This window comes from Sitodiplosis mosellana, unplaced genomic scaffold (genome assembly GCF_009176505.1).
Source record: "Sitodiplosis mosellana isolate CC-2019 unplaced genomic scaffold, AAFC_SMos_1.0 Smas_scaffold_1, whole genome shotgun sequence".
Lineage (NCBI taxonomy): Eukaryota > Metazoa > Arthropoda > Insecta > Diptera > Cecidomyiidae > Sitodiplosis > Sitodiplosis mosellana.
Window position 1 is genome coordinate 1,438,442 of NW_022595244.1, and position 13,974 is coordinate 1,452,415.

Below are 13,974 nucleotides of genomic sequence, written 5' to 3' on the forward strand. Positions count from 1 at the left end.
TGCACCAGTTATTCAAACGAGCGCACAAAGACAAATTCTTATCAAAATTATGTGTAGATAGTGATGACGTCATTAGCCACCTAAAACTGCTCAAACCTAGTTTCTTATTTGCATTTGGAAATCAAACAAGCATTTTCTTGGAATTTTAATAAAATTTTATATGACTACACTTTGTACTTAACAATAATTCTAGGGAAAATGTGTAAACTACGTCGCTGAATTTATAGCGTTACTTTTCTGTTATTTTGTGTAATTAATTCAGTCATTTCTTGTTTTAGCGCTTCTCCGTTGGCTTCTCTGTCCAAATTTGACATCTTCTTTTCGATTGTTGTCAGCTCAGTATGGCGATATTTCATTGGTAACATCTTTTGAATGAATGGCGACAGCAGTTTTATATTGAATTTGCTGAGGTCTTGACCACCAGTTAAATGCGATACAATTACAGCGGGAATCCAAAACATAACAGTGCCAATCAAAGAATACCATTGAAACGAAATTTTGTAAAAGGCAAAACTATCGTCTGATTCAATATTTGGCGGTGTCAAAGCCCTAAGTGGGTTTGTTTTGGAAAAAATGAAGAAATGAGTGAAAAAATTGTTTGATAGAAGATTAAAAAAGAAAAATTTGGATGAAAATCGAGAAAAGTGAAGAAAAACGATAAAACAAAAATTATATTAGTCACAGCTCACTCATTAAAATGTCCAAAATACGTACGAATGGGGAATGTGGGAGAGGGTTTCGTTGCTACATTTATCGATTGACGTTGGTATCACATTATACTTCAATTTTCCTTGGGCAATGTGGTATTGTGTGTTTATGATTATCATTGCAACAACGGCCACACTGATGATGATACCAGAAATGACACCCTTTTGATTGGCCTAATGAAAAGGCAGACGCGATCGCATTCAATTTTGGTTCAAATAAATTCTTAAGTTAGCCTTACCCAAGGGTACAGCATGCCAATGGTAAATACACCGAATTTAGCACCAGTCGCCGTACCAGCAACCGTGTTCATAATCTGAAACATCGACTGAAACCGTTCGACAATCACACCACCAAATGCACAAACACTTCCCAGCAAGAAAATGAGAATTCTCATCGCGAGATTTGCATTGGCATCGGTATGTGCAAATAATTTAAGTGGTCGAACATAATCACCGTAGATCACACCGGAAACTGCATGCAGCCCAGCTGACACAGAACTAAGAGATGCACTAAAGACGCAGCTAATAAAAATACCAGGCATTCCAGGTATATGGCCCGCAACATCTTCAACAAATCTAGGCATCAGCTTATCATATTTGGTCACTATATGCGCCTTCACGGGATCGCAACCATAATAGAATGAATACATAATCAATCCAGTGGCACAATTGAAACCCATAATGAATACAACACCAATGAAAAATATAATCATCGACCTACGAAATTGCAATAAGTGCAATGAAATTGTATCAAATGAGTTGGTCAATTAGTCGGACTTGAACGGAAATTACGTACTGTTTCGCTTTCTGCAATGTTGGCAACGATACCAAACGTTGTGCACAGTTTTGATGGAAGCTCACATGACAGGTCCACATCAGAAGTGCAGGAATAATTGAATTCCAAAATGTTATTCTCTTTGTTAAGGACAATGACATACTGAAGAATGGTTTTTCCACCGAAAGACAGATGTTCATTAAAATCATTATGGACTGTCTGGTTTTGATCGTAAAATATCAATAAATTATGTAAAAATTACTGTACTTACTCGGGCGGAAATATACGACCACCCTCAACAGCACGGTTCCAAACTTCACCCAAACCACCCGTTTTATAAACACCAAGAATAGCAACTAGCACAACTGACGAGACCATGACGGAAGCTTGCAGTACCTAAGAGTGAATTTGAAAAAAAAAATTAATAAAATAAAAAACTCGAATGTTGAAAATGTTCATACATCAGTCCAAACGACGGCTTTTATTCCACCAAGCAATGTGTAAATGACGCAAATGTATGAGACGATTATATTAACCGTTTGAATGTTGTGCTTCGTTACTGAAAATTTATTGAATATTAAAAAATATTAAAATATTTTTAAGAAATTAAAAAAGAGGTAGAGATCTCACCTTCGACGAATGCCAGAGCAGGAATGTACATGATCAATGGTAAAAAGAAAAGACTCAGAGCAATATATAGTATCGTCAGCAGTTTTCGAGTTATTTTTCCGAATCTCATTTCCAAGTACTGAAAATAAATCATTTTTTGTGAATTGATGACAGGATTTTTGACTCTCCGAAAAACCTTTCAATTCCAAAATTAAAAATGAACATTTTTGTTCGGCTCACCGCATAACAATTTTCAATGTTGTTGCAATAAAAAACAGGCAAACTGACGTAATTTGTTACGATTGTGACGAAGAACAAAGCTGGCAAAATGAGCATGTACTGCCATCCAAAGGAATATATCTCAGCTGGTATCGAAATTATTGCTATGGCTGAAAGTTGACTAAAAAAAGAAGAAATGTAACTATTGAATTTGATTTTGACCTTTTGAATATTGCAAACATTTCATTTGCAGTGCAGCCATCAATCAATAAATCAAGAATAAAACATACCTGGCCATAAGCGATACAGCAATTGGAAAAACTTTCATGTTATGACCGCCAACCAGATAATCTTCTGCAGTGTTGAGTTCTTTCGAGAAAAACCCAAAATAGATTCCAATTGCCAAAGAACATAATAAAAGTACAATGAATACGCTGTAATCTAGGGCAGTAAAATATGCTGCTCCTTCGAACGTTGCACTGGTATTCATTTTGTGATGCTGATTCAAATTGAATCAAAAAAAAATCCTAAACGAAAAACCCTTAATCTTTTCCACTAAAAAAAGCCAAAATATTTCCATCAATTGTCGAAACTCGTCAGAACTAATCTGTTCGCCTTGAGAAGTTTTTAATGACTGATGACACCGTTCTTGTTCAGAAATCCATTATCATTTTTCTTATCACCAATTTGAATCCAACTGTTTATCACAAGTGTTGGACAAAATAGGAATCGAGTTGGATTCAAAGCACAAAAACGGATTATTATATATGACCACCTATCAAGAAGTGATAACAATAGGTGTGCGCAAGCTTTGTAAAAATGAATCCATTACAAACTACAAACATACTGGTATTTACTGTTATTAGCAGATATCACGTAAATTAGAAAATAATAAAAGACAAAAATGTGCCATTTGATTGTGAGGCATCATTCTGGCGCGGGAGATTGAGCCCATTTGAATATCTAACTAATATTTATTTATGATAAAAGAGGCAAAAGCGGAGTGTGTCTCGGATGTTGTGAAATGTCAATGGCTTCTGAAGTTCGTTGCAAAACTGAAAACTACGACCGAATAAACCAAATAATCTACTTATTCGAATAAACCGATTCAATCTAGTTGCTCTCCGCCAACTATTGTCTCACAGAACACAGTCGATTCAGTGTGCACAAAGAGAACAATTGGTATCAGTCCATTGAATTAAAGCAGCTTTCTTTTTGCACACAAAGTTCAAACGAAAGATAAAGTGCCCATAATAATTTCTTAATAATCTTAGATGGCATTCAATGGTTCACCGACACAGAGTCGGAGTGCAGCGGCGTTACGATGTGCGAATGGAAATTCTTTTTTATGGATTCGAAAGAAAGAAGGAAAAAAACTCACTCGAAAAATGATTGTGAGGCGAATGTTTACTTTTTATGTAATCGATGAATGTGCCACCTAAGATTTAGCTAAAAGACCCCAGAGGACGGCGGGAGCGTGTATGTGCAGCGTGCACATATCGAGTTGAAAGCGCGGAAATAATTTTTCAACATCGTGAGCAGTCGCTTGTAAAACGAAGGCAAAAAAAACAGAAATACGAGATGAAAACGAAATGATTTTGGTCTTGGTCGTTTGTTGACGACAGAGAATGCAATGTTTGAACAATTTGAATTGCATCTTTGTGCGAACATTTCTTTGTCGATGTTAAAAACTACTTTCATTGCAAGAATAAAATGATGAAGACGGCGCGAATGGGTCGAAGACTTTGTTCCGTTCCGTTCGTTTCTGAAAACGCACAGGCATATTCGGCCATCGTCGCCGTTTGTGTGTGTACGAAAATGAAATGGCACATAAAATGTAATTTCAACAATTTAACCGCGTAATGGCAAAGAATAGCGCAGCGGAAAAAGTAGTGGCTTATGAAACAGGTTTATGGAGGAAAGTGAAGAAGATATGCTTTGGGAAATATGGCTGTTCAATTCATAAACCGATCGCTTTTCCATTTTAAAGCTATGCAAAAAGTGAACGGTTACAACGCTTAAACATTCCAAAATATTTACACATATGAACATATGCACAGCATCGAAATATCATCATCATCATCGCCAGATCTCGCCTTCTCATTCAAAACGACACGTACGAAAGTGAATACGAATGGAAAAAAACACAACAATTACATAGCACTTTACACATTCTGTGTGTACTTGTCGGACGTTATCGCCTTTGCGTCGAGACACGAACGTAAAGTGTGTGCAATGGCATAAATATGAATCAATTCGGTGTGCAATGCGAATAATTGAATACATTGTCACCGGTGTGCTTCTGGTGGCTTATTCACGGTGCCAAACTCCGTTTAAATTATGACCAGAAGCTAGCCTTATCAGTTAGACTCAAATTTATGGTGCTTCTGGAATGTGTGAGTGAAAAACAAGTGTCAAGTTATAAAGGTGCCCCATTGTGTATGTCATCAAATCAAACGATGTGTACGAATGATCAAAGCAAGTCTTCGCGAAATCTCTTGCCACAGGGAAAAATATCAACGAATGTAAAAAAGAGTTCGTGCATTTTGGTGCGTTTTTTTGTTGGCTTGCGCTGTCAATTTTATAAACTTGTTAATTCGCAACTAGTCGACCCAGTTACGCATTTCAATCAACGGTATAATGGGTTTAGAAGATTCGTCGCTGAACCATAACAACCAACGCAAAATGAAGGTCAGTCAAGTGGCCGAATACGCATTTATAGATTCACAAAAAGTTTAATTGTTTGCAATTAGTCGAATGAAACCGAAATTCAGCGAGACTCGTTCCATTGACCAATTTGAGAGATTTTTCACAGCTCATCATAGTTGTTGATTGCTTTGGCTCGTCATTAAAATGACCAACATTAACAAATGCGACACTGGACGTTTAAGTTTTTTGTTTGTTGATGTCTTATTTCATTGTTGCGCGCAAATGCGTCCACTTTTTCATTTATGGTCGATCGATTGGGTACAATTGTCACCATTTCTTCCGTTCAAGATGAACGCGTTAAGCGTACGAGCACATCGCTAGTATTGCTGTGGCACAACAAAGACAATGAAGTAATTGTTGATTGGAAATAAGGTTCATTTTCATTATATCCTGTTTGAAAGGCCATTATTCTAACACAATATTGGAATTTTCACCGATCACCATTGCAATGGTAACAACGTTTTTTTTTCACTAAACTTGTTTCCATTTGAATAATCATTGTGACTCCATTTCGAATTGCTTCATTCAAACCGATTTTCTTTTTGCCAAACCCAAAAGAAAAGCAAATTGGACATTCGCTTTGCGAAGAATTGAATCCCTTGCGAAATCGAAATCGAAATCGACATCCACCAATGAGAGAATTCCGAGATCCAAACAAAAGTTTGATTGCTCCCGTCGTTTGCATTACGATGTTACGATAAAAATATTCACAATATTAATATTCATCATGATTTTACAACAAATGCCTATTTTTTCCCTCTCTTGGTTTAACATCATAATGGAATGATACAAATGGAAAGTGGGCGATTGGTGCAGCGGCAAAAAAACTGAAGTCAATCTTAAATTGATTAAATTGTTGTGCGACCTTTTTATAATAAGTGAATTATCTATTTTAGTTGTGTACATACCAGTGCCGTCTTAGCCTGGAAGCGAATGAAGCAGCTGCTTCAGGGCCCCGCAATTTCAGGGGCCCAGAGCTGCTGAAAAGGCCCTTGAAATATTAAGAGAAAATCTTATCAAAGAAAATTAGAAAAAACACACAAAAAATATAAAAATTCTCAAATTTATTTCAATCTTCGTAGTTTGTTTGCTGTCTACAAAACAGATGATGCGCGTGACGTTGACGCCGTGGAAATGGCTTTGGCCCTATTTTTAGCGTAAATAAAATCATCAATTATTTCATCGAAGTCCAAATTATTCAAAATTTCACATTCAACCACTGAGCAGAAATGATTGAATATCAAATAAGAATGCGAGGGGCAAATCACTCTTAGGTATTACTTTTACATAAATGGTATTACTTGGTATTACTTTCCGTACAAATCAAAAGTAATACCAGGTGTATTACTTCTATTGATCAGTATTACTTGGTATTACTTGGATATTACTTTTTTTCGGTATTACTTTTTTCGTTGAAATATCAAAAGCAATACCAGAGGTATTACTAGAAATAACAGGGGTATTACTTTTCTATTTGGTATTACTTTTGAGTGATTTCCCCCTTGTAAGAATGAGTAATCAAAGAATTTCAACTGCAAGACGAAAAAAGTCATATACATACATATATTTCGCCTTATTTGTTGTTTCTGTCTTACTTTTTGAATGTAAGTAGTGTGGCTCACTTTTTAATAGAATGGTCAGTGGTATAATTATTTACATATCAAAATATAAACAGTTTATCGATCGTTTGAGCGAAATTCTTTATTGTTAAGTATGGTTGACTCTTCCAGACGAATGCAATTAAACATAGAGGGAGAATAGAGATAACGATAGGTTTCGTTTGTCAATTCGAATTGGATGTTGAGTCACATATACATTCGTATGAATAAGAGCGTTCATGTCCAGCAGTATTGAGCAGTAATCAAAACATAAATGAAAAACGGCATAGTTTAATAACTCTGAATTCATCTGTTTGAATTCAATCGAAATTGGTGCAACATTCAAAATATTGAATTTTGTGACATTGAGAAAAAAATTTAGGGCCCCGGAAATTTTTTGCTTCAGGGCCCCCGGAAGTGCTAAGACGGCACTGGTACATACGGCATACGCTAATGATAAAATTGAGGCGGTAAAGAGTGGCATGTGAAAACATAGTCACGACCAATCGGTCGCTTGAGATGTAAAGCGAACAGACGAACATAACAAGAAAAAAATGAAATCAGATAAAGAATGGATGATTTCATAATTTCTTCGGTGTACAACATCTGCAGAACGGGTCAAAGTCAAAGAGCTAGAAGAGCGAACCGTGTATGGAACGGTATATATTGTGCCGTGTTGTTTTGCGTGGCGCCTCAACGACATTAGCAAACCGATTGAAAAATAATAAATTCCCATCTAATCGTTGCGACTTGGATTATTATGAAACCAGCCCACCAATTCCATCGTGTTTGGACCGAAATTTAATTACAGCGCCTCGTGTTTTTGGTTCCCTTCGCATTTTTCTGGGTACAGCAACCAACACACACAGTAGCATACAATGTATTGCCGATCTCGATGCATGTTTTATTTGTGCGCACAAGTTTCGTGTGTTTTGGTTGCCTTTTCTCGCGCATGATAGTGAACAAGCAATAGCATAATCTATTCGCAAGAGTAAAACAATTAAACACACAGCATGGGTGTTGTCTAGTGAACGGTTTTACTATTACAGCGAAGATGGACAAGGAAGAATTCAAACGGTTTCATTTTCGCAAATTCAATGGATTTTTTTTCTCGTCGAGTCAATGAAAGAAACAGAACTGAAACTGCGAAAAATGATTTATAATTTACTTTCTCCCATTCTCACAGCGACTTATATAGTCAAAAATCAAAGCGATTCAACGCAAATCCAAACTGCATCTTGAGAGTTCAAATGGAAGAGAAAGAAGTCATGAAAATTGTGATGACTGGCTTTTATTGTTTGCAGATGTGGCATTTGTTCCAATATTCGTCGTTCACTATCGTTATGCATAAGCCTTACGTTAATAATATCTCTCAATGCTCACATAGATCGAAAAATGGCACGCAGACAATCGGACAAAAATATTAATTTATGCAACTCATCTATTTCTCAAAGTGACCGTTTCAAATTAACGAATGCTCTTTTTTTTCATCAATTCCACCTATGATATGCTACAGAAAAAATATCTAATTAGTTTGAAAATCTGCAACCGAGCTACAGGGAAAAAAAGAGTGCCATAATCATGGAGCAAGATCAGTAATTTTGTCGCGGCCAACGCAGAGCTTGTCGTTGTGATCATGGCACAGACATAATCCAAATCGTTGATGCTTTTCAACTGGCGGGGCCGGGCTGGGTGAAGCGAAAGCGCGGCCTTGCCGAATACCAACAAAACATACGTATATAAAATAAACAGTTTTTTCCCTTAATCATTGATTTCTATATTCGATGTGGAATGATTAAACAGCAGAAAAAAAACGAAGCAACAATTTCAGCACCATGTTTCTGCGTGTGACATCACAATGTGTACACTCTTTGGATTGAAAACTTGCTGATGCACAGAGAAAGTGTTATTTAAGACAAAATATATGGGAGATAATCATGGTGGTAATGACACGACATGGAATCCGTCGTCTTTGTGAGCCCACAATGGCAACCATATGTCGGCACGGCTGGTTGGTTGATTTTGGCAAACCATTTCTCGCTTTCGCAAAATGTCTCCTGCACAATTTATGGCAAATTTCCCAAAAAAACATTTTTAATTTTCTTTGAATTTATAAATAATATAAATAATTCAAGTCGATGAATTTTCATAAAACGGAAAATTTACGATCCATTATTTTTTCTCGTCTGACGATATAAATTAATAAACATAAGGTGACATTGTTATCGTCGATGTCGTTTTTTTCTTCACAGACGTTCTCATTTTTCTGTCTATCGAATTATTCGATTTGAATATCCGTCACAGTTATTCGAATATCGAGTCGATGTCATTCGCCTATATCAATACCGTATAAATATCCAAAATTTACATAAATCCAAACGATTATTTTTTTGTTTGATTTTCGATCTGATAACACAATCACTCTTCTATGACATTTAATCATGGGACAATTTCTTTTCTCTTTGTTTCTGTGTACAGCCGCTTTTGTATGATGACGCCATCGCTTAAAATTGGATACATTTTTTTATCTTAATAAAATTTTAAGCGATTATTATAAATAACTTAAGTAGCAAAGTCTGTCAGGGTGAAAACAAAACCTTTTCACATCATCAAAGTCCATTGTCGTAATGAAAATGCATTGGATTTTGGCAAAAACCGTGTGTGGTTTGATGAAAAATTGATGCGAAAAATTTGGTATTCATTTCACAATATCGCGGCTCCATAGAAAGATATACAAAAATATATATATTTTGATTGCCATATCTCGTTAAGAGATATGATTGTTTGTTGGATATTTCGTTTTCGGTTTCTGGTTTTTTTTTAATCCAAGTGGTTCAGTCACTTAAGCAATACATATGGTTACTGGTGATGTTTTTATGGCCGCATTTTATGCGGTCGACATAAATCTGCGTTGAAATGTGGTGCGGTTGCTTTTCAACCGTTAAATAGCCAACAATGCGTCAATTGATGGGCCATTTCAATGCTTTTCACACCAACAGAGACAACATAACTTGCAAACAATTGCCGAGAAACAAATTCTCAACCAAATGATTCAATTTCCGTCTCGTTGCGATTAAATAGTGGGAAAATCTCCTGATCTCTATGCCAAAATGCACATTCTGGAGACGGAATGTGAAAAACGAAAACTCAACAGAAAATGTATCGTTCGTGTGTGCTGAAAGCCACGAGAGGATGAGGCGTTAGTGATTTATAATTGAATTTGGCATGATTTACATAAAATTTTATTTAATTGCCAAACGTAGGTTAACCATTCACTTAATGTCTTCGTTGCATTTCGTTTGTGATGAGACTTCTGAGCGCCCGAACGAAATGCGCACCGCTGCCGATGTAACACACAATCGACCGAACAGCCGACTTTTTCCCAAACGCGCGCTCGCTCGCAAACACACAGATGGATGAAAAACAGAATGAAACCGAAATCATTATCGTGCACGTAACGTAATATTATGGAATTATAAAGAGTGAACAAAAAAAAGAGCAGTTCGTCTTAAAAGCAGATCGCATTTGGGTTTTTGTTGTTTTTATTTTCGGTGTGGTTATAGAGGGTCCCTTCACTTTAGATAGCATGCTAATACGAGCATCCAACTTTTCGACTTCGTTCAGATGGAATGCAAAAGCGAGCAAGCAGAGGAAAAAAACAATGGTGCGAGAGCACTGACGATTGTTTATGTAGGCGCGTGATGGACGCGATCATGTGATTACAAAATACAGGGAGAGAAAGACACATTGCCGCGCTGCTGACATTCAAAGATTAATCACAATGAGAAATCGTGAACAATTTCTAATCAATTGATTACACGTCGCGTGAACGACGGCAGCGTTCGCCGAGCTTTTGGATCTTCACTCGACCATATGCCAATATAATTTGTCTTAATTCAAACGCCATCCAAAATGAACGCGAAGAAAAGCAGAATGATTTTTTGAAACAATGCAACACAAATTTTATGGATTTTCCCCCTGAACAAGGCATACATATTTAGCGCACAGTCAGAGTTTCATTGTTCCACATTTGGTCATTGATACGGAGATTTAGAGAGAGAAACCAAGTTTAAGCCCATTGTGTAAGCATATGGCGCTGTGCAAAAATAACACAAACATGTTTAAGCTCTACATTTTTTGGTGTTGTTGTTTTGAACTGGTTGTGATCTAGGCTCGGTGAAAACAAACGGATTAACTCTAATACGACTAAATGAACGGAAAATCCAAGAGATTCAGTGGAAAAAAAAACAAAGCTCAACTGCCATTGCCGATCACTAAGTCTCGGAGGGACAATATCTTTGACTCGAACTGAACTTTTGACCCATTGGCTCTTTTCCAACAAACATTTGGCTCAGTATATTGGCAATGGAAAAAAAAGATTTAAATGCCTTACAACACGAACACTACACTACGAATCAGAATAAAATTGGTTAATTTTCTCTTCATTTTATCCACCACCTGAACATTTTTAACAATTTATGCAGTGCGATGTGAACGAATGAAAATTTGAAACGAAAAACACACAGTGTCCAATCGGCGGTCAAAAATTATCGTTGCTACGAAGAGCCATGTAAGGTGGCAAAACAAAGAAACCATGTAAACATAATGTTTTTTTTTTAAATAGGCCTCTGACGCTACTACAACCGATAACATCAAAGCAACAACAACAAAACTCCAATCAATGGGATCGCTAATAAAGATAGGCATACAAATACAATTTTTTTCTTTTCTTTTCTTTAAATTTTATTACGTTTGTTTCACTTTGACCAATATAAACAAACCATTGTCGACTGCGACGTTGACGGCGACTACGACAGGGCAACATTTGCATACTTCATCATCAGATTCATCCATTTGACCTGTATTTCATTTTTCTCTGTGTAACTCACTGGTTTTGTTGTGTGTTTTTTTGTGCCGCAGAGAATTTCGAAGGGAGAAAAACATCAACAAAAGGTCGTGTTATGTCAAGAAAAGTTTTCCATTTTGATGCCTGAAACAAATAACAGAAAATCTAGCAGAAAATATAGTAAACTTTTAAATCGGTTTCGAGGTGCATTTTTGAGGAGCGGAAAATGAGCGTAAATCATCACTAACGGAACATCGATTATCCGAACCAACCGAATCAAATTTTATGGACTTCAACGAGAGTTCAAAGTAATAAAACGGTGAATTAACGTGTTTCTTCTTCAGCTCCCTTTCGTATTCAATTCAAACTCTTTGCGAAGAACTTGTTGTGATGTTCTCAATGCATTTTATAATTGGCATTAAAGGAAATCAACCCAACACTTGAAGTTCATTTATTTAAACAAAAGCGTGAAATGATTTGATTCTATAGAGATCTTTATATGACCATTGCATCTATTCAGGTGTGTGCGTTTGCATTGAAAAAGGGACGATTCAGTCTTCAATGACCCTTTGGTTTACTTTAAAATATACATCTTTCGATATTTTGGACGAAATAAATTTACTACCGTTGCAAAATCCTCTTAGCAATTCCTTTTCCATATTTTCTCCATTTTTATCGTTCATTTCTCCGTGTTTTTTTTTCATTGTAAATATATGCAAATCACATGCAAAACACAAACACAAATCGTACCGAAGTTCAGCGCAAAGAAGAGTAAACACCAATTATGCGCTTAGGTCGTTTTTGTGCTCTATCTCTTTTCCTCAATCTTTCTCTCAGTTCGACATATCTCTGCTTGGATCACTATATCTCTGCCCGGATAACAATAAAAAATTATGAGTAAATACAGTAAAAAAAACTTTACAACCGAAAATTGAATTGACTTTTATTACTCTATTCTTCGAGGGTCTTATTTGTTTCCTTCCACTTTTCACCTTATTCGTCGTTGAGTAGATCATCGTAAGGCAAACAAACGATGTAAATTTACAGCAATTATCCTGGAGTTGCGCTGGTTTGTGGACAAAACATCATCACAGTAACAATGCACGTTTCCATGAACTATGGCCTAATTGCAGTGACCCAGTTCGGGATTGAAAATAAAAAAAAAAAGTAATCGAGTTGAAGGTTCAATGAAACATGTAAATGACCAACAGGATTTAAGCTGATTTTTTTCTTAATCAAAAATGCTAATCGCCATTAACATTGACGAAAATGGGTTTATGTGAACGAATGAAAATGAAGTAGACTTTTTCGAAATCAAACCAAAATTTTATGAAAAACATAATCTTGCCCAATTCACCGATAACATATTTTTTCGGGGATTTTTGATTAACTTTTTTCCGTCGACATCGCATATGACTTGAACCAAATGAGCGCCGCAGACAACACACAGAATTTCATTTTTATGCTAATCATTTTACTTTGCAATACCGTCTCATTTTATTTATTCATCGCATTCAATTTTTTTAGTCAATCAATAAAAAAAAAAATGAGTAAACTTCCTTTGTGTGTTGAACCAAATCAATACCCATCGATCGCTTATCGCGTATGGTCACCAGTTTTAATTAGTTGATGATAGCTCATTTGAAAGCGTTTATTTTGGCAATCCAGCATATTTAATATTAATGTTTACAATAGAAAATGTTGTACATATACATAAGATAGTGCTTTAATACAGCCGAATCTCGTGACTGATAGTGAAAATGAAATGTGGCAGAAACTATGTCGAAATCATGTAACCATCTAAAACTAATTTTTTGAATACATTCTCTCCGATTCTTTCTCTTTTGTTTGAGCAGTGAAAGAAAAGAAATTCGGTGAGAATACAATTTCTTCATTAGAATACAATGACTTATCGAAAAGAAATGCAACATGAAATATGATTTTCTGGCACACAAACTGGATTAAAATACTAATTTTGCGAAAAAATTATACGCTACTGAATTTATGTGGTTGCGTGGTGAACGAAACATTTCGCTTGGATCTGCTTCCACGTTGTTTCTCAATCTCACACAGTCATTTAATTTTCCATTTTCGTCTGCATGAAATTGTATGATTTCTAAATTTATGACACCCAAAAAATTCGATACTCTGTGCATAGACGCAAAAAAGGTGACCATTTCGCTGTTGTTGTCGTAATAGAGTTGAATATGAGTCTTTCACTCGGATCTATCCACTAATTTGTGATAAAGTAATCTGATGCCATTGATTCGATACCAATCGAATGTTCTATGATGAATGGTATAATTTGGTCTCTTTTCATTTGTCGTTTGTAGAATTTGACAATCCAAACTGTTTTCCTTTCAGAAGCGTTCATCATATTACATAATAGCCAATAATCGTTCAACATAAGGGGTACCAAAAGAAATGGATTGCTATATTTACGCGGTATCCAACTGATTGATCGGTGTGTGTGTGTGTGTGTGTGTGTGTGTGTGTGTGTGTGTGTGTGTG

General features: G+C 36.0%; 1 protein-coding gene across 1 annotated transcript; it reads right to left on the reverse strand.

Annotated features, from left to right (window-relative positions):
- Positions 1-132: 132 nt before the first annotated feature.
- On the reverse strand, positions 133-2,946 carry LOC129570466 (sodium-coupled monocarboxylate transporter 1-like). The gene is made up of 9 exons (XM_055450091.1): positions 2,601-2,946; positions 2,332-2,491; positions 2,113-2,230; positions 1,944-2,041; positions 1,754-1,878; positions 1,504-1,644; positions 947-1,424; positions 715-881; positions 133-549 (listed from the first exon to the last, which is right to left on the reverse strand). The coding sequence occupies exons 1-9, from the start codon at positions 2,798-2,800 to the stop codon at positions 222-224; spliced, it is 1,815 nt and encodes a 604-aa protein (XP_055306066.1). The 5' UTR covers positions 2,801-2,946; the 3' UTR covers positions 133-221.
- Between the last annotated feature and the right edge of the window lie 11,028 nt (positions 2,947-13,974).